This window comes from Marmota monax, unplaced genomic scaffold, assembly GCF_021218885.2.
Source record: "Marmota monax isolate L192 unplaced genomic scaffold, Marmota_monax_Labrador192_F-V1.1 WCK01_AAM20220418_F8-fsc00053, whole genome shotgun sequence".
Classification (NCBI taxonomy): domain Eukaryota; kingdom Metazoa; phylum Chordata; class Mammalia; order Rodentia; family Sciuridae; genus Marmota; species Marmota monax.
In genome coordinates this window covers 6,404,348-6,426,897 of record NW_026693153.1, presented here as the reverse complement: position 1 = coordinate 6,426,897, position 22,550 = coordinate 6,404,348, and the positions used below count along the sequence as shown (strand labels likewise).

At 35.5% G+C, this 22,550-nt stretch overlaps 1 protein-coding gene across 1 annotated transcript in view; it reads right to left on the bottom strand.

Moving 5' to 3' along the window:
- The window catches only part of Impg2 (interphotoreceptor matrix proteoglycan 2), an 89,955-nt gene that overhangs the window by 25,297 nt on the left and 42,108 nt on the right, over positions 1 to 22,550 (bottom strand). The window contains exons 8-12 of the mRNA XM_058582897.1: positions 20,480 to 20,641; positions 16,762 to 16,820; positions 14,109 to 14,129; positions 6,083 to 6,327; positions 1,957 to 2,042 (exon numbers count right to left, since the gene is read on the bottom strand). Of these exons, the coding sequence (XP_058438880.1) occupies positions 1,957 to 2,042; positions 6,083 to 6,327; positions 14,109 to 14,129; positions 16,762 to 16,820; positions 20,480 to 20,641 (573 nt within the window). The remainder of the gene's footprint in view (positions 1 to 1,956; positions 2,043 to 6,082; positions 6,328 to 14,108; positions 14,130 to 16,761; positions 16,821 to 20,479; positions 20,642 to 22,550) is intronic.

Sequence of the window (22,550 nt, the reverse complement as noted above, 5' to 3'; positions counted from 1 at the left end):
AGGATCCAAGTTAAAGTCAGTTAAAGGGAACTATCTAGTCTTCTGTAGCACAGAGGTGTGATGATAGTTAACAATATGGTATACTTCAAAATACTTAGAAGACAGATATGAATATTTCTAACACATAGTAATGAAAAATCTTGAGGTGATGATATAATTCACTCTCATTTGATCACATTGCATACATATATAAAAATATCACACTGTACCCCATAACTATTTGTAATCATTACATATCAATAAAATTTTTTAAAATATTCCAATGTCTCCTAAATTGCTAATGAATGCTCTGCAGTTATCACTGTTCATTAAAGTAAGGATTTGGCTTAAATGAAAAGGGAACCACAGCAACATAAATGAGCAATAAGCCCAGTTAGTCACTGCTTGCCATCATTAAAGTAGCAGCCTTTTCTGACACAAAGAAAAGTGAATTTAATAACATCAGATCTTCTTGGTTTTCAAAAGAAGCTGGAAATCTGTATTTTCATGTAAAAATCTAATTTTTAGTTGTTGGCTTATTTTTAAAACTTCATTGCAAAATGCATGTCTACAGCTAGATGTAGCCAGCTTGTCTCCAGTTAGCAACTTCTGCCTGCTATAGGAATCCTGTCTTGACATCATGATTCTAAAATATCATCACAGACGTGTGGTTACAGAAGTCCCAGTTGAACGTGATTAGAAGGAGCGAAAACAAGTGGTGCCCTCACCTCTCTCTGCCATTGCACTCTGGATGGACATCCAGGATAGCATCTGCATCAACTTGTTTGTTTAGAAGTCTGTCTACTACCAGACTGGAAAATTCTGGGAGGCAGGGCCACACCTTATTCATCTAAGTTTCCCCAGCACTTGGCACATTAAAAGTACAAAATAAATATATTTGAATGAATGAATAAACAAACACCAAATGAATGTACACTCTGATGTCAATATTCCCATCCTTTTTTTCTCCAAAATGGAACTCTGTGAAAAGGTTCTTTCCAGAGATTCCATATTTCAAAATTGAGTTCTTCTATTGCTGAGTAGAAGATTTGTCTACATAGATCAATGATCAAATGAATTGGGGGCAGATTTTCCAAATTTCCATTGCTGGCTTAATGCCAAGAAACAAGTATTTCATACAGCTGACACGAGACAAAAAGAAGTCTTAAGAGAGTAGAAGGAGTGGGGAGCATAGATGAGGAGTCCCCCTCTGGTATCTGTGATAGTAAGTGATCCCTGTAGTCATTATAGATAGGTAGGACACTGCCATTGTGGCTGCACTGTGGATGTTTTAACTGCACTCAAGGATGTTATTTTCTTCTCTACTAGATGCTTCCCTAAAAGTGAAGTGGAAATTAGAGATGTAGAGATGGAAGAGGATTTCCTCCTGGAGTTGGTAGTAAGAACAGAAAATAAAATTCATTCCATGCTGTTGATGTGCAAATGGAAGTGTTTTCAATCCAGTTGAAAAGGAAACCTGATTTATAGTCCCTGTTATTTGTCAGCTAGTTGATATTTTTACTCTTCCTTCTCTCCCTTCCACACACACTCACACACTATTCTATATGCTTTGGTGTCCAAACTTTCTGCAATACAATCCTTGAAATTAAAGTCTATATTCTGAACTTATACATCAATTTATAGTCTTATCTATAAAAGCTATGTCTGGATAACTTTGAAAACAACTCACTGGACACATATAGCTTAATTATCATCAAATAAGTATGAACCATAAATATTAAGTTTTCTACCATGTGTCGAGTTTGGCAATGTAAGACTTCATTTAACTACCATGGAAAGCTTAAATTTTCTGAACCAACACTTAGTACCCATGATTTGACAATTCTGAGTAATGTTCCAGGGATGATGCAAGAGAATATTTGCAATGGGAACAGCTTGAGAAGCTCATGATGCCAAAGTAAGCAGGTGAGGACACAAAGGAGAAAAACCTGGTCTAGGCAAGACATAGACACATACCAGAATAGATGGAGGCGTTGCCTGAAGACTTGAACTTTGGGTGTCCCAAACTAGATCTTCAGTTTGGGGAAGCAAAACTCCTCTCACTGAGAAAAGAACAATAGTAAACAGCATTTAATTGTGACACTATTTTATTTGAAGTGCAGCAACAACTAAAAACCAAGTTCTTCCTCCTTATAGTTTAGATTTTAGCAGAACAGATGAGGTAGACTCACAAAATGTTTGCAACATTGTTTAGGTATTTTACTTATATTAGCATAATCTATCTGAATTATAAGAATCTAACATAAAACAAAGATCCTTCCCATTATTATATGTAGGACCCTCATATTATTTCCTTTTCTTCCTCATGACAGCTTTCACTCTTTTTCCAGATTCCTAAGAAACAGTTATTTTCAAGCTGATTTTTTTTTTCATTTTAAGAAAACTAAACCAACATTTTAATTCATTAGAACAATGTAAGAATGGTAGAAAAAGTATGAAAAATATTCCCTTTTTGCCAGAAAGAGACTTTGAAAAATGGCCTTCAAAACCAAAAAGGTTTATTATGTAATAATAATAAAGGGCAATAAAAAAGAGTAGATTGTATAATTTATTTCAACAAAGATTTACTGAATCCTTGCTAGTTACCATAGACTTTGCCAAAGTTAAAGCTATAAATATCAATAAAACTTAGTTTCTCTTTCGGAAGCACTGTTATAGAGAAAAATACAAACTGGAAATTATAAAGCAATGTGAGGGATATATATATATATATATATATATATATATATATATATATATAGTATGGAAACATGGACAAAGAAGAAATTGGGCTTTTTGTCTGAAGGAGAATAGGAATCATAAAAGCTAAAAAGTGGTGATTATAAGGAGGAAGGTTTGGTGTATGCTGCTAAAATAGGAGCAGGGTCTCTTTATTCACCTGTACCCACTGGCCAGCCATAGAGGGAATCAAGCAGAGACAAAAATTCTATTTGGCTTACATATTTTCCAAAATTCTTTTCAAATGTATATATAATTTTCCCATCTTCTATGGGAAATAGAAGATCGAGGATGATCACATTCAAGTTTCCTAGAAGTATAGAACTCTGAAATTGGTATAACAATAGAAATGTATTCTAGGAACAAAATTTTGAATAATTAAAACCTACATCTAATGAAAGACCAAGGCACTCGAATAAGTTGGTACTGTATATCTTAAACCTTTGTTGAACTTTCTTCCAAATTTTAAGAGAGTTGATGACTCTTTTTAGGACACCTTTTAGGAGGTAGTTCTACTTCTAAGCTCCACATAAGAGGAAGATCTTACAATGTTGTTTGTAGATTTATCTTCCTAGTCAACCACTTTGCCTACTGCATCCATTAATCCTCATGGCATACTCCTACCTCATGGTTGCTGACCTTGGTATTTGCACTTAGCTCAGTCTAGGTTTCAATCCCTCTGACGTCTTTACTTCATAAGTATCTTTTCTCTGTTTCAACCCCATATCCACATTCCTGAAGTCTTCGCCCATATGCTATCCCCTTGGTTAGCCCCCAGTTTCAGATTACAAGTTTCTTTTCTATTTGATATTTCATACTACCCAAACATTCCAACAAGATTTAACAAAGAAAAAGGAGTTTATGAAAAAGGGATCCCAGGGTACCCACCCTGCTCCAAAATACAAATACTCTCTAATGTTTTAGAACTAATAACTTTATGTCACTATCACCCACTGAAGAGAAAGGTTTCTCCATCTTAAGGCTCTAAGTCCTTCATTAAAAGACTTCCTCAGCACAGTGTGTCAAATTAAAAAAAAAAAACATTAGTCTGGCAGCCAAAATAGTTGTAAAGCAACTTGAAGTTTTAGTCAAGCCAAGTAACTTTCTAAAAATCTTACTTGGGTACTAAGGGATCATATCACATATCACACACAGTAAATCAATGTGTTTGTCTCTGTCTCTTTCTCTCTCTCTCTCTCTCTCTCTCTCTCTCTCTCTCTCTCTCTCACACACACACACACACACACACACAGACACACACACACACACACCACACCACACCTTACAGTTTGAATCTGGAATGTTTGCAAAAAGCTCATGTGTTGAAAGTTTGGTTTCCCAATGCAGCAATGTTCAGAGGTGGAGCTTTTGGAAAGTGATCGGATCATGAGGAATCTGATCTCATCAGTGGATTAATTCACTGATGGGCTCATAACTGACTGGACTATTGGGAGGTGGTAAAAACTGTCGGAAGTGGGGCCTCATTCAAGGAAGGAAGGCACTGGGGGCACTGAAAAGGTATCTTTCGTCCCCAGACTCATCTTCTCTTTGCTTCCCAGCCACCATGAAGTGAGCAGCTCTGTACCACTACACCATCTGTGCCCTGATGCTATGCCTTGCCACAGACCTAAAGCAATGGAGCTGGCTGACTATGGATCGAAACCTCTGAATCAGTGAGTCAAAATAAATCTGATCTCCTTTAAGTTGTTTTTTCTCAGGTATTTTGTCAAAGCAACAGAAAGCTCACTGATACAGTCACAAATACATTCATATAAGCCTACACCACACACACACAGTCACACACACACACAAATTAGTACTACCTGGAAAGAAAAGATTTTCTTTTCTCTCTAAATATTTTTTCTTCAAACCCCAATCGTCCAAATCTTGGTTCCCTAATCTATTCTATTCTCTTCTATTAATAACTATTTGTTCTTCCTATATAGACTCAACAAGACTTTCTGGTTTGTAGTGTCCATTTTTGTCTGTTTATTTACATGCACACACACATACACACACAAAGGCTTAGGTGGTCACTGTTTGAAAGATATTAAATAAACTAAATTTGGCCTATGCAGGCTTCTGAACTCACATACCTGAGTCCTTACATACAGAGCTACAATCTAACTCAGTATACAAACAAAATGAAAACCTAACTCAGGAATTTGTTTTTGTAACATATAGCAAAGTGTCATCCAGTCACAGTGACTGAGTTTCCATCAAATCATCAAATAAGTAAACATTGTTTTTAACCAACCCATCTATCTCTATACCTCACTTTCATTTGCCATATATCATTTCTCATTTTCTATCTATAAATGTTACCCAGCCATATGGAAACCCTGGAGTCTTACAAAATTTTACAAAGTCTTCTAGGGGCTATCTAACTGAAAAAAAAAAACAACCACTCTTTGTTTAATTAACCTGTTAAATTTAATTTGCCTAAAGTTTTTTTCTCTTAAAAAAGAATACAGGTTCATTTCTCTTTAAACTCTGTGGGAGATGGAGAAACTATAAAAATGCATTATTATTAATATTGCCTCTCACACAATGTATTTCTATCTTTGGCAGTTGGTATGTGCCCCATGCTGTCACTTCAGTAAACATACTCTGCCGAAGTTTTAAAAGCTAAACTACCAATGAGTGAAGAAATCATGAGAAGCAAGCATGAAGTTGCAAGTAGATTAACAGGACTTGTGTCCTGCTGAGTTAAGATGTTAAGAACTAGCAGCCCAACTCTAAGCAAGTTGTATTCCCAGGTCACCTGGGCCACTTTTAGTCCCCAAATCCAGAACAGTCACCCTCTCCTTGATGATCCTGGATCCACCTGCTTATTATGGATCAGAGCCAGCCCACCACAGCCATCTGAATTCAAACATAGTATTGAATTCTCTGGACAGCCAGGACCCAGTTCTTCTTTGACCATGATTGCCCATCAGCTATTCTGAAATGCTCCTCTCATCTACTCTCTGGCTTTTAAGCTTCAACCAGCTGAGTTTCCTCTAGAGAGTTCATCCTTGGTTTCCTTTAACCCATAGTCTGTTTCAATTCATATTTCCAAGTACTACTTTCCTTTAAAAAAAATACTTTGCTCTAATCTCTCCAAACTATTTCTAAATGCCATGCTATTTTCCACTTTCCCCACTTTGTGACCTTCCTAGCTACAAATATTCCCCCCACCCCCGCCAAAATCCTAATTACTCTATCCAAGATTGCAGCATGACTAAAGCTCCATATGTATCAAGATAGCTCCTGTCTTATGTAGTCTAGGAAGGCTCAGAACCACATGTAATTAGGGAAATTAGTTTTTCCCAGAGCAAACTAAAATTATATACAAGGACTTCATGATGAATATCAAACTCACCATTGATAAGCTGAAGAGAATCAGGATCTGGATTCAAGGAGGAATTCCCCAGCAAAAAATTCTCGTGCAGGGTCTCAGCAATATAATCTCTGAAATTACTAATTGTATAAACAGCAGTGGGCTTATCATTCAGTTCCACAAGGCCATGGTTTTCCACCTTGTTGGAATGGAGGCTGATTAGGTCCCATGTGGTATTGCTGATGGCCTCACCATTGAAGGTAACTGCATAATGAACGTCTAAACCACTGTGGATGAAAAGAGAACAGATTAGGTCCAGCTAAGGAAGGACAAAGAAAGGAGCTTTGAATCCTTAAAGAGCAAACATTAAAACTAAAAAGGAATCTCAAAGATATGAATCCCATCAAAACTCTGCAGACGCTGGGCAACATTTTGCCATCCATTCCTTTCCAAAGAATGGAGGTCACAGCTCTAAGAACAAAGCAAGAGTTCTAATGAAGCCACACAATCAGCTCTGAAGAATCACCTGAACCTCTTTATCCCCTAATTCTTACCCTTTATCTTCTCCTTCAAAGCCAACTAGTTTCTCTTCACTATCAGCCTTCTCTCTTCTTTCCCCATTAGCATTTCTCCTCCCTGATTTCAAAAAGTCTAAGTCCTCCCAGTAATGGTAAATTGTCTCATAATTTTTTTTAATTTTTTATTGTTGGTTGTTCAAAACATTACATAGTTCTTGATATATCATATTTCACACTTTGATTCAAGTGGGTTATGAACTCCCATTTTTACCCCATATACAGATTGCAGAATCACATCAGTTACACATCCATTGATTTACATATTGCCATACTAGTGTCTGTTGTGTTCTGCTGCCTTTCCTATCCTCTACTATCCCCCCTCCCCTCCCCTTCCCTCCCCTCTTCTCTCTCTACCCCCTCTACTGTCATTCATTTCTCCCCCTTGTATTATTTTTCCCTTTCCCCTCACTTCCTCTTGTATGTACTTTTGTATAATCCTAAGGGTCTCCTTCCATTTCCATGCAATTTCCCTTCTCTCTCCCTTTCCCTCCCACCTCTAATCCCTGTTTAATGTTAATCTTCTTCGTCCCTACTCTGTTCTTCGTTACTCTCCTTATATCAAAGAAGACATTTGGCATTTGTTTTTTAGGGATTGGCTAGCTTCACTTAGCATAATCTGCTCTAATGCCATCCATTTCCCTGTAAATTCTATGATTTTGTCATTTTTTAATGCAGAGTAATACTCCATTGTGTATAAATGCCACATTTTTTTTATCCATTCGTCTATTGAAGGGCATCTAGGTTGGTTCCACAGTCTTGCTATTGTGAATTGTGCTGCTATGAACATCGATGTAGCAGTGTCCCTGTAGCATGCTCTTTTTAGGTCTTTAGGGAATAGACCGAGAAGGGGAATAGCTGGGTCAAATGGTGGCTCCATTCCCAGCTTTCCAAGAAATCTCCATACTGCTTTCCAAATTGGCTGCACCAATTTGCAGTCCCACCAGCAATGTACAAGTGTACCCTTTTCCCCACATCCTTGCCAGCACTTGTTGTTGTTTGACTTCATAATGGCTGCCAATCTTACTGGAGTGAGATGGTATCTTAGGGTGGTTTTGATTTGCATTTCTCTGACAGCTAGAGATGGTGAGCATTTTTTCATGTACCTGTTGATTGACTGTATGTCCTCCTTTGAGAAGTGTCTGTTCAGGTCCTTGGCCCATTTGTTGATTGGGTTATTTGTTCTTATTGTCTAATTTTTTGAGTTCTTTGTATACTCTGGATATTAGGGCTCTATCTGAAGTGTGAGGAATAAAGATTTGTTCCCAGGATGTAGGCTCCCTATTTACCTCTCTTATTGTTTCTTTTGCTGAGAAAAAAACTTTTTAGTATGAGCAAGTCCCATTTGTTGATTCTAGTTATTAACTTTTGTGCTATGGGTGTCCTATTGAGGAATTTGGAGCCCGACCCCACAGTATGTAGATCGTAGCCAACTTTTATTACAGTTGTTGAAAATTAAGTACTAAACCATAGTTAATTATTGTGCAAGAAAAAGTTTAAAACTTTAAATTAAAAAATTAAAACTTGGCAGGAAAGATAACTCCAAAGTTTATAACTTCACTGCCCTTCATGACATTAAATAGCTTTGTGTCTAACTTACATATCCTTTCCCAATTAACTATATAAAGTTTTTGCTTTTCAAATGCTCTAGAAACTCTCTCTTTTTCTTTTGCTGACTCTCATTAATTAATTAAATGAAAACTTAACAAGTGCTTAAAAAAAACCTTGGGAATTAGGCTTTCTTACTATCCACTTTTCCATAAGTAAAGAGAATAAAGGAGAGAAAGTAAAACATATGTAATTAAGTAGGAGTTAACATGTTATTTGACATTTTCTTAAATAGTCATTTGGGAGAAATAACACAGAATACAAAATTTTAAAGCAAATAAGAATATTCCTTAACTCTCAGTCAAATTTCTCCTAACTAAAACCTAACATTTTATAAATCTTACAATGTGACAGGCATTTTACATTATTATTTTCATAATAACCTGAAGAAAAAAGGCTTTGCCTTCAGCATATTGTTAAAGAAACTGAGCTTTAAAGAAATTAAAAGACTTTTTTAAAATTCATCATAAAGATGTGGTCGAGTCAGGATTTAAACACAGATCTGTCTGACTCCAGCCCCTGCATTCTGAACTAATATGCTACACTCCCAGTAGCTTTAACAAAACTATTATCAGAAAAAGTCATTATGAGAACAGCTCTGTGCTAGTCACCACTGTGCCTGCCCAGACTGTCTCTGTTCACAGCCATCACACAGTAACCTGCAAGCCATACCAAGATCCCTCCAGAGGAAAGGAGACCAGTACCTTCCAGAGGTAAGCAATGCCAAACAGATGTGCAACGGAAGCCATCTGCTACTTCAGACATTTCATGGCAGCAAAATGACACTCAAAGCATAAGAATAAATTAAATGTATCTTTCTCTTAACTTGTTTATATATCCATATATATCCTTGATTATAGTCTTCATTGTTTTGTAAAAAGATTTTGTTACAGTGACTATAAAGGGGCCCCTTTGAAATTAAAAACCACAAATTGTTTTTCTTTTTTCCTCTCCCATTTCTTGGTAACCTGAATTTTTTCCATCCCAGCTTCCTGAGAATAGAAACTGAGAAGGTGCTCCCCTGGCCCTGGAAGGTGCCAACAAAACTGAAATTATAACCTATCTCTGGCTAGCACAGTCTAGTTAAATCTTCATACGTATATTTTCTGAATTTTGTTCCTATAAATTGTAACCTCTCTGTAGAAAGGGAAAAGACATCTGTTTTGATCAAACTGTGATTAAATTCATTTTTCCTTTTTATGTCTTTTTCTCTATTTCTGATTTGTGGGCAGGCAACCAAATCCAGTTATTTGGGACTCCAGCAGCCTCTAACCTGGGCCTAGGTAACATGACTACCTTTTTCTTTTTCAGATTCTATCCCTAATATGCAGCTTGATACTGGCAGTAAGAAGCACCACAGTCTACTAGATGAACAGAAATCTATACTTATCTGAAAAAAAAAAAAAGAAAACTTAAGACTATCCAAATTATTTACATATCTAAAGAAAAAGTATCAGAAAAATGAGGGTGATATCACGGAGAAAAAAAAAAGAATTGGTAAATAATTTATGTTACTGTTTAGTGTAAAATTTCTGACCAGAGTACTGAAGCTTCCTTATAAGGTACAACTCTAGATTGTAGACAGATACAACAAGCTCTCACAGCTTGAGGAGACTGGTCTTTAAGATCGTCTAATTTCCTCTTCCTGATCTCAAATTAGCAAAGTGAACTTTCAATTGTAAATCCCTATAAATTTTCCTCTTGAGAGAGAATGCATGAGCCAGTCAAGGCTATAATTGGACATTTGGCAAATGCATGCCTCCTTCTAGATAAGTCAATGGATATCCTAAAGAATTCTCTGTCTTTTGTGGCTTGGGAACCATGCTTGGTCTTAAGAGACTTTTCCTTCCTGAGAGTACTGGCTGATTTTGGACTTGCCCAGACCTGCCTGGTGCCAATGACACTCTGGATTACAGGAGCTGCCATGAAGGTGACACCCCACCTGCTATACCAACAATCAAACCTCTTTGATGCATTTGTTCCTGTTAGCATATAAAGGCTTTTTTTTTTTTAAGTTAGTTTGTTTTAATCAGGGAGGAGAACCACTGAGTTTCTTCAGTTCTGTTTTCCTTCCAGACCTGAAAAGCTGCCTCTTCTACAGAGGTGGTATAGGGATTTTAAAAATGGTAGCTGATTCCTCTTGACACCGATGCTCTAAGTGCTTAAAAAAAAAAAAAAAAATTTTGTTTTACATCTAGAACGTCCCTTAATCCTTTTAACAGTTAAATCCTTTTAATTTTGCACATTAAAATATGTCGAGCCATGAGTAATTTCTAATCTTTCTTTATAAGGAAAGAAATACAGTAAAATATGCTAAAATAACCAAGGGATTGTTCCAAGGTGGAATCAAATAGTAAGAGAGACATCTACTGGTCAGAACTTACCACACCATACTTCCCATTGCTCTTTATAAGCCTTCAGTCATTCTGATGAACTGGCTGACCACAGGTACCACACATTGCTCTGTCTCTGGATCTTTGCATGTCCTGTTTCCTTCTCTCTGCAATACCTATTATTACCTCTCATCTCATATATCTTTCACATACACATGGACAAACATACACACACCTTCTTCATCTGGGTATTTCTTTATTTGCCATAGTTCAGATGTCACCTCCCTGGGAAACCTCTTTCTTTTTGTATTAATTTATTTTTTATCCTACTTTATTATATATGACAGCAAAATACAATACAATTCATATTACACATATAGAGAACAATTTTTCATATCTCTGGTTGCCTACAAAGTATATTCACACCATTCTTGTCTTCATACATGTACTCAGGGTAATGATGTCATCTCATTCCACTGTCTTATCTATTCCCTCTTTCTACCACTGAAGATACGAGTCTATGATCCTGTTTTATCTTTCCCATTAACTGTATAGGCACAGTAATTATTCATCTCTGTGTCCCAAACATCTAGAACTTATGCCTGGCTCAGAGTAGTTCAATAAATACTTTTGAAAAGAAAACAATTGTAAATTTTATTTGCTAAGACAGGTAGATAATTGAACAGAATTTGTACCACTTAAATGGTACTATATAACTAATCTGAAGCATTTTCACTCTCTACATAAAAAAAGAATAATTTTTCACCATACAGAGCATGGATATTACCTTCAGACGTGTGTATCTTATTGGTAGTCATTTTAGAGACGTCGTTTTAGGGCCATAGCCCAACTCTGTGAGGATGTACATTCTCTTTCCAAGCTGAATAGGACAGACCATACCACCATATCCAAAAAGTTGGGCATCTCCTTGGGATGCGTGCATGACCTATTTAATTTATTTGTAGTGTTAACATATCTCAACAACAGAATGAAGTGGTGGAAGAAAAGGGGAAAAAAGAAGGAAAAAAGGGAGGAAGAAAGAAAAGGAGGGGCGGAGGAAGAAAGAACAGAGGTGAAGGGAGGAAAGGCTATGCCAATTAGTACTTGAATTGGTTCCTGAGTTATGTAGGGCATCAGACAAGTAAAGCCAAGCATTTTATAGAGGCTTGCCATGTGCCTTATGTGGATTTTAAATATTACAAGGAAGAGATCAAAAGAAATGCCCCCAAATGCTGAAATCTATGCAAATCGGGCAATCTAGATTACATTACTAGCCTTATTATTTGCTGGCAAAATATTATTTGCCATCCACTGTTTCTATTGGACATCTCAAAATAATACTTCTATTATAATCAAACTTGTCTATTAATGATAAATTTATTAAATAAGATAAAATGAAGCCAGGTGTGGTAACACATGCCTGTAATCCCAGTGACTCAAAATAAAAAAATAAAATAAAAATTGCTGGGGTTGTAGCTCAGTGGTAAAATGACCCTGGATTAAATCCCCAGTGCCAGGGAAAAAAAAGATAATATAACTCAGAGAGGTGCTGTAATTTACTACCATGTTTTTGTCCTGGAAAGAGAACTCAAAGAAATATTTGAAGTACCAAAATGTATTCTTAGCTAAGGCCAAGAACTTCACTGTGACCTAGAACATGTTGAGTTCTGACCCAGTGATAGGGTACAAAGATGTCTCAGGATGAAGGACAGATTAAAAGAAAGCCAAGAGGACAAGGAAGTCCATACATAGAATACATAGTGGTAGGTAAACCACTACCTGACTGAAGAAAGTTGTGCTGGCTCTCTGCCCTCAGTAACTCCAAGTTAACCAACAAACACCATACCAGTGTGCTTCATCTTCTGAACTGGTCTGAAACAGCTATATGTAGAAAAGAATTTGTGTCTGACAGCTACTTCCAGAGACCTAAGTCATGTGGAGAAGTTCACCCTTTCTTGTTCTCTCATCTCAATGCCCTGATTGCAGATTTTCTTAAAGTAAAAATAGTGGTATCACATTTCATCAAGATCAACCAAAATAAGGATATTTCAGAGAAACTCAGACATTCCTGGTTCTTCTAGGAAGAAAGCATACACTTTCAAAGCCTGAAGCTGAATTTATAGTGTCTTTACCATACTTACATTATTGATTTACTTCAAATGGATCCTGCTAACAACATAATGAGCAAGTACAAATGCTTAGAGGAGAGAGAGGAAAGGGTATGTGTCCTATAAAGAACATTGTTGTACCACATAGTCATTCATATACAACTCAGATTAAAAGTAAACCAAAAAGTTCCAAGAATTCTATCATAAAATCTAATGGCTTCATATTGAATTGTTGTCTGTGCCCCTATACAGGGCTACTGGCACTCAATAAATGGATACCATTCTTTTTATCATATGGTTAGCGTCAAGATCTAGGTTTGTTTTAACATTCTAATCACCCCAAGAGTACAGCAATTAAACAATATGGCCTTTTGGCTGAGTGCAGACCTCAGCAGATATACCTGTAATACATATACACAGAGCAGTTTGCATACACTGAAAAAACAAATTCTGATTAACTTGGTCAAAATATCTGATATCTCCTAGTCATATAACTTCGGGCAACAATTTGCCTTAAGTCAATTTGCTTTACTGAAGTAAAATTTCCTCCGCTCCAAAGAGAAAATATTCATTCTCATTTTTACTAACTCATAGGGATACTGAGATGATAAATTAAAAAAAAAATAAGAACTAGCACTTTGACATAAGTCTGAAAGCCCTTTTCATTAGATGGTACATTCCTAGAGAATAGAAACCAAGAGTCACTCATTTTTCTATGCAGTTTCCCAAATTATTAGGCTTCCAAGAAAAAATAAATTTGGAATACAAAGATAAAAATGACAAAAAATCTTCAAAAGGTATATTAATTGTGCTTTTATATTATGCTTCTAAAAAACTCTGAGATCAGATGTTTTTACAAATGAACTATTATAGGTATCAGTTTCTTACCTTCATTTATGACTTAAAGTACCCTTGACTATATTATTGAGTGACATTTTCATGAATGCAAGTTATTATTCCTATTTGAATTAAGCATAACTCAATATTTAAAGTACTTGGCAGTCAGCAGTCTATACAAGGAGTTAATGAACTACATAGTCTGTGAGTGGAATTCAGTCTACTGTCCATAAAAAAAAATGGATCTTACATCTTAAATGGTTGAAAATAATTTTTTAAAAGAATATTTTGTGAAATTTGAAATTACATGAAGTTTAGATGTTAGCATATATAAAGTTTCACTGGAACACAACAAGGCTCTTTAGTTTACATCATATTGCCTATGTCTACTTCTACCTCAGAGACTATATGGCCTTATATATTTACCAAGAGTTTACCAACAATTCTATCGGAAAAAGCTTGCCAGTCCCTGATCTATAAGGAAATGACAGTGAAACTGGAAGTGACTGAAGAATTGAGTCATGTTCCCCTGGACCTATGGCTGACATGTTTTCTAAACTACCTCCTGATTAGAAGGACAACACAAAAAGTGCCAAAAGTATTTTACCTGCCATTGTCCTTAGGGAACCTGAAAATGAAGATGATAAGTGTTAATCAGAGTTCAAGACAGTTGTAATTGTCACATAATTCCTCAAGGTACAAGTTATTTATATATTTCTTCTGATTTTCTTTGAAATGCCTTCTTAAATGAAAATACTTATATAGTAGCAGTATCAACAAATTCCTACAGATTGAAGAAAGTGAAAAAAAGTGAAGAAAATATTCTACTTTAAAACCAATAGTTTTTAGTCTTTTAAACTTTGTTTTAAAATATTTGAAATAATTAATATGTGGTTTATAAATAAACTTTTCAGTAGATCATAGAATTTCTGTTTGGGGCATTAAAATTGGGAATCTTCTTTTTTGGGATGCAATAGTATTATAATAAATGAAAAGAAAATCAAATGTACAGATCTGTACTAAACATTCAGAAATTTCAGAACCTTACTAAAAAAGAAATGATCCTATAACCCTGGGGGAAAGGGACTCATAAATTGAAATGAACATTTTCTAGAATAACAAAAAAATAGAGCAATAACTTTAAAACTCTAAAGGAAAATTACTTTCCAACCAGAATTCCATGCCTACTGAAACTATTTACCCCACAGAAGGGTCAATTATGGATACCTTCACACATGCACAAAAGCAATGAAATTCTCTTCCATACATTCTTTAATGCTTCACCAAAATGAGGATGCATATCCAGAAAGAAGTTTATATAGACCATAACAGAGAACAAAGGAATCACAGATCATCTCCTGAAACCCAGGCATGGAGACATTAAAATACAGAATAAGTTCTATACAAACTAGTCTCCGCAATAACAGTAAAAGAAGGCAAACACGAATTTGTCTCTAATGGGATACTCCCAGTTGAGAAATACAGATTAGAGGGATATTTGTGGTTAATAGACTCATTCATGGAATGGCATGACATTAAATTTAAATGACATATGAATGTAAAGAAAGAGAAAACTCAAGTTAATCCAGTGCTATACCATAAGGCTCTAAGAGTAGGAAAAGGTCAGACTAACTGATAGGATATTTCCCAGCCCTTAGTATTTATTTTATATAAAATACACAAAAAATAGAACTTTCCATGTGCCAAAAATATGTTAAGCATTTAACAAAAATTAATTCACTGGATGCTCATCAGGATTCATTAAGGATACATTTATATGTTCCACATAAAAACCTAAGGAACAAAGAAACCAAGAATTTGTCCAAAGTATTTCAAAAGCATTTTTTAAGCAAAGCAGAGTTAATAAATTGTCTTTTTTTACAAATGAAAAGTTAAGATCTAATAATATACCCAAGCCATCCAGCCAGAAGCACAAAGGCAGGATTCAAAGCCAGGCAAATTCACTCCAAAGGCCCTGTTGCCTTTCACATGCTGCCAAATGAGAGAGGTCTTCAAAGGCCTCACATTCTTAGGTTCCCACTTAAGCTTAGTCACAAGCAAAGGCAGCAATCTGTGAAAACTGCTAAAGTTGAATTGCGAGAACTGGTTTTGGCAAGAGAGTAGGTAGATCAATTTAGCATGCAGGGTCTCTCTTCACTAAGCATGTGCCACTAACTAGCTGAGGGCCATTAAGTAAATTATTTAAATTTCCTGTGCTCTGGTTTTCTTATCAGAAAAAGAACAAGTGAAGATATATAGACAGAATAAGTTCTATACAAACTAATGAGACAGTCAGACAGACAGACACACACACACACACACACACACACACACACATTGCTTGGAACACTAAATGCTCTATAAGTGCTTAGTGGTATTTCTCATAAACTCAGAAGTTTGGACAAAAACATGCCAAAGTTGAGATGTTTGCACTGTTAATTATGTTGTCATATTGCATAGTGCCCCAATCTGTGCTCCCAGAATCCAGTAACTGGGTCACAGCTATCACCCAACTGCCCAACTCACAGTACTATGTCTATGCCTAAGATGAAAGCTAAGAGCAAGAACGATAATGTCAACTACCTTGTTTCAAAGTTCTTCCTCCACTCCCATTTAACAAGCTCTTTTTGTGCTATTTCATCCCCTTAAACTTGTTTAATCCTCTGAATATTAAAAATATCTATCCTAAGAAGGTTAAAGACTAAACCACATCACATATGTGAAGTTCCCCATACAAAGTCATTAGCCAATAAATATTCCCAAGTATCATGCTATGAGTCTTAAGCAGGGAAGAAATGTCTTTGAAAGAGGTTGCTCTAATTTACTTGGAACTGTTATGTTTGAAATGAAGACTAATGCTTCCAGAATGGCCTTATATCAAGACATAAATAGTCATCTTAGTATAAAATTGATAATCTTTAGGAGGATGCTGAGATCACATCCAACTCTGCCCTAGGGTCCCATCAGAGCCAAATAACAGCTGTATAACTTGTCAGCAATAAGCTGCAGACCAAAATTCCTAAACTCTTACCCTGGTCCAAATACAGGCCTACAGTGTTTCCTTAAATATGTTATTTTAACATATTTCTAACTCAGTTTCCTCTCTTGAAAATCTAGCATTAAAAATGAATACTAATTTGCCATAAGAACATTGAATTATAGCATTACCTAGTAAAGTCCATGTGATAAATAAAAAGGATAGTCCATTTGGAAGAAAGAGTACTACTAACCACATGAAGTTTTAGAGTAAATCCATTTACCTAAATTCAAGAACATGAATATCCTTGTAGCCTGGTAATCCAGTAAAGGCATTTTCAACCTGTTTAAAGTAAAAATTATAACTATGAGAAATATGGGAAAGTACATATAAAAGGTTTATAAGAGCAGAATAAAAAATATACTGTTTACAATTATTAGGAACTTATACATAAACATAGATATAAACATATCTATGTTTATATCTATGTTTATGTATAAGTTATATATATTGTTTTATATATAAAACAATAGTTAGAATGATAGAAAATGTCATTTATCAGAAAACTGCCACATTTTTTTCTTTTTCATTTTGCCTTTTAAGGATTTAATGTATTTTAATATTAATTTTTTCCAAATTATAAAAAAAACACTTCTTATTGGCAATGCACTGATATTTTTCCTTCATGTGGTAAAATGTGAAAAAAAGCATTCATTTCAAAAGAAGCTATAATATAAGCATTTTAAAATATTGTTTTGGATTAGAAATTTGGCCCCAGCACACAAATTGACAAAGAGTCAAGTGTCTGCTTTCTGTAAGTATGAAAGTGTCTGGTGGCATCTGCTTCCTGTTCCTACAACACAAGAGAACCATGAACACAGTTCAGCATTTAAATGGAGTATACAAGCCCTGAGTTAGCCACAGGACAGAGGCCTTGCCAACTGGCTGTCAAGGAGGTAGTTAAGAAGTAGTAGCCAGATAACCCAACTGGTCAAAAGATCAATTTATGAGCATCACACCACAGGAGCTGATTTTCATACTAAGTCTTTAAAATCTAGCCATTTAACTCCATGTGAGCTTAGTGGCTGGAGATGTAAAAAGGAATGCTAGACTAGACTAAGATCTAAAAATGATCAGATTATGCAAAACTACAAAAACACATATTTTAACAAAACTGAACACTTTATCCATAACATTTCAGAAGATGGCTAAACATATAGGTTACTATGGGGCCATCAGTAGAACAGGGGAAATAAGTTAACAAATTTTGGACCATCTCTGGATATCTGCTTTTAACCAAATTTCACATAATCAGAAAAGGGGAAATTTTAAAAATTTTGGTTCACTAAAGACCATCATGCCTTAAAAATAAAGAATTTAAACTCATGAAACTTTTTGTCTATAGTAACTTACCTTGTTTTATTTTTTTAGAAGAAAGAATAAATTCTTGCAGGATGGAGACAGAGGTGGAATTTGTAGAACTAGGAATCATAAGTCTGAGAGTTGGGCCCAGCTCTGTGTTTGCTGGTAGATTTGGCCATGTATAAGCCTTCCTTTATAACACTAATACTGAAATCTACCATATTAGCTTTTGTAATATTACCATGAATGTACAAGAAGTCCTCAAAATGCTGTCCTATTACACATTATAATTATTAAAAAACCCATCTAAGGCCTGGGCCACGCCATCTCTTAAGTCTAAACATGTAAAGGTCTTCTAATTCTTCACATCCAGTTAATACTGCACAGGAATCCGGGACAATAAGTCATTCCACTTTATTAATACCAATATTAATAATAGGCACAATTTATTGAGTTGAGTACTGTGTCTTTGCAATATTACTTCTGATTCTTGCAACACTGCCAAGACATATATATTAACCTGATTTTATAGATGAGAAAACTGACACACTAAAATGTCAATCAATTTGGCCAGAATCACATATTTGGTGACTGAATCAGAGTTTATTTATTTAACCTCAAATCTCTCTAATACTAAAGCCCGTATATTTTTCACTGAATTAAACGTTTTATCTTCCTTTTTCTCTTCTTCATGGTGAATATATTCTAGAATTAGGATCAGAACTGGAAAAACTGTGAAATTCACCCCAACTTCTCCCTTGAATTAAAACAAAGGGGACTCTGTACAATATAAAGGAAGAAACCCTTTGAAAAGTAGAAAGAGACCTGATTTTACAATCTGCTCCAAAAGAAGCTAAAAGAACCAAGAACAAGTTGGGCCTCTTGAACTTCGTCTGTTAAATGAAGATACTTATCCACATGGATGCTATGGACAGACAAAAAGGAAGCAGCTTGTAGAAAGAAGCACTGTATCCTTCTATAAAAAGCACCATGCTAGGGAACTGCATGGATACAGTGACTGCCTTAAGGTACCTTCCCAAAGTCATCACGCTATCTTTTTAAACTCTGACATCATACTTAGTGTTGTCCCAAGTTCTTCACACCACCTCTTCCTCTCACCTTTCTCTTAAAAAAAAAAAAGAAGAAGAAGAAGAAAGGAAAGAAAAGGAAATGTATAATAGCTCCTCAACATTAACTTTATCTCTTCCAAACAGGCTTTCTTTCTCCTAGTGTGTTTTCGAAGCCAGGTTGAGAAAAAAAATCAGTATGACTATACCCTGAAAGGAAAGACTTGGAGGAGCCCTTTCAGTTTTCAGGAAATACCATGACAAGATCCTTCAGAGACATAACCCCTGCTTCTGCTGTTCTTCACAGGAGTAACTATTGATTGACATTTCACACTAGGTAAGGTGGGGATGGTGGTAGAGAGAGAGAGGCAGAGAAAAGGTATTTCATGGTGGGCCCAGGCCTTTCATCATCCTCAAATCACCTCATTCCATTAACTATTGCTATCATTCTCTCCTGGAGGTGTTTTCAGAATATACTAGACTTTCTCTAAATCTGCAGTCATTCTGTGTAATTATTTATCCAAACACTAAGACTTATTAAAAGTTCCTTAATCCAAAGGCAAAAAGAACCAGACACCAATCCAAGATACTATCTGATGCCAGGTGGCCACCGGCCTGGCTGACATTTCTTCCACATACCATACAGCCTACAACTTGGCTGCACAGCTAGGAAAATGGATTGTCTGGCCTACACTCCCCATGTCTGGTGGCTACAATGATGCTGTTTGGCTGAGAGATGCATATTTTTATTCCCATCTGGACATAGTGCCTGGGGAAGGAAATTAATCCAAGGTAATGGAATTGACAAATTTAGCCAAGGACAACCCAATCAAGAGGGACTGGAAAAGAGATAAACAGGAAGGAATGATGTACCTTGTCATCAGACAGAGAGGGGTGTATGGGATTCAATACCTTACTCCATAGGAACCAAGACACTCCGGAAGGGGGCCAAGTATGTGTCATTTTTAACTGGAAGAATCTTGAGTTCAAGTCCTATACAGAATTCTTCCAGAAAGTGAATTTATGAGAGATTCTAATTCATCATTCTTTAAATAGTCCCTTTTAAAAAAAATACACCTTACAAAGGAACAAAGAAGGGAAATTTCTTTCACTATATACCTTTTTGTGCCTCTAAACTTTGGTACTATAGATTATTTATGTGTTAACTACTCAAAAAATTTCAGCCTAAGAAAAAAAGAATACTAAAGATAAAATTCAAAGAAATCAAATTTAATGTTTCCTCAAGAAAAGTATTACAGTGCGCATAGTTTCTCAGAGATGCTCATTTCTGCTAATATTGTCAAGTCGAAACCAGGCCATAAATCTGTCTTCCTTGGCTATGTAGCAAAAGCTGGAAAGAGCATTTATTTATTAGCAGATGGAAGGATACTGTTTCTAGTAAAGGACTTATCTGTGTACCTTTCATAAAGCATTCTGAAGAAACATCTATGTCACCACCCCAGAACAAAGCAGATTGACAACTAAACCTATCCATAAATATTATTGTGAATGTGGAAAACTTAATCCTTAAGAAACTATCTTGTTTACAAAAACAAACAACAAATTACATACCTCTGAAATAAACTCTTCTGCAAGGTGTTGGTGGTAGGAGCTGGAGGGATCCTGTAGTTCTTCCTTGTACTGCTTTCCCAGAAGGTGGATAGTGAATTCTGCAACCTGTTCAGCTGCTGGTTTTGTGGGCTCTTCTGTCACATTCTCAATTTCATTGCTAATCTGGATTTTTAGAAAAGAGCAATAAATGTCAGTGTTTATTCATTCCATTAACAGATATTTATTTGTTTGTTTGTTTTGGGTACTGGGGATAGAATTCAGGGGCAGCACTTGATCACTAAGCCACATTCCTGGCCCAATTTTTTGTATTTTTATTTAGAGACAGGGTCTCATTGAGTTGCTTAGTACCTCGCTTTTGCTGAGGTTGGCTTTGAACTCGCAATCCTCCTGACTCAGCCTCCGGAGCCACTGGGATTACAGGAAAGCACAACCATGCCTGGCTAACAAATATTTATTAATTGCCCACAAAGTTCCAGACATTGTGCCAAATCAAAGCCAACTTCTGATCATGATTCTTTATGTAGTATTCCACTTTAGAATACACTGGGTAGGCTTTAAGGATATGACCTAATATTAAAATGACTGCATTTATATATTTCCTTTTTTTAAATACCTTTATTTTATTCATTTATTTTTTTTAATGTGGTGCTGAGGATCGAACCCAGGGCTTCACATGTTCTAGGTAAGCGCTCTATCTCTGAACCATAACCTCAGCCCCATATTTGAACACACATTAATACGTCCAAGAGAAAGCAGAAATCTTTCCATAGGAAACCATCAAAGTGAATAAAAAAAGATTTGACCATACAATAATTAGTTATCAACTAAAATAGCCTAGAAGAGTGGTTCTCAAACTTTTTGGAGTCCCTTTAAACTCTTAAAAATAATGGAGCAAATCAAAAATTTTGATTTATATGGATTATGCCTACAAATATTTACCAAATAAAAATTATGAGAAAGAGTGATATTGCATTTTAACACTTAACTTAATACAAAATAGCTGAATTTTTACTTTTGCATTCAATTACTTGCAATATGCTATTTTAATTGAAGTACATAAAAAAATCAAGCCAAACAGATATATATTGGGGAAGGGAGGAATATATTAATAGCCTTTTGAGATAATTGGGAATATTCTTTTTTGATACTATACCAACTCAAAAAGTGGTAATTTCTTAAATGTTAGTTGGTCTGTGGAGTCAAAAACTATATTCAACAAATTTTTTAAGTTCTCCCTAATCCAGGTGTTCCCATGGGAAAAACTGAAATACATTGATCAATAAAGTAAATATTGGATTATAATACAAAGAATAAAATAAATATCCATGAATCTACACTGACATAAATAAATGAATGAATAAAAAAGATAGTAAAGTAACAATATTTCTTACAGAAGAACTCTATTTAATAAATGTAGAAATGATGGAATTTTGCTCTCACTACTAAAACACTATAGTAATAACTGCTGCATGCAATATACACACAAGTCCATTTAATCTAAGTCCTTCCATTTTGATACATTAGAAAACCAAGATAAGACTAACCTGAAAACTCCAGTCAAGATAACTGGGAATAGAATTCAGGTGCTTTTTAAAAATTGTATAATTTTTCCTCCTTGGTGTATCATATAATCAGAAAACTTAGAAACTTCAGAATGGAAAAGAACCTCAAAGATCTCATCATCCTTTCTGGTGCTTGAATTACTCTTTGTACAATATCCCTGGCAAATGGCTGCTCACCATCTGTTTAAATGGCTATGATAAGAAACAAGCTTGCCTTTCAAAGGCAGACTTTTATACTTCCATGAAGTTTTAATGGTTGGGAAATTTTTAACATTAACCCTAATTACCTTCTTGTAAGTTCCACCATTGATCTAAGCTCTATAACCTGGGATATAAATACAAACTGCAGTCCCAGAGAGCCTTTCAAAACTCAGGATCTTATTATTTTCTGTAGTTGTGGCACCACAAGTGAGGTCTAATCAATTAAAATATGGTAGGACTACCACCTTACTTATAGCAGATTCTGTGTTTCTATTAATGTAACCTAACTAGCTTGGGGCTGGGGCTGG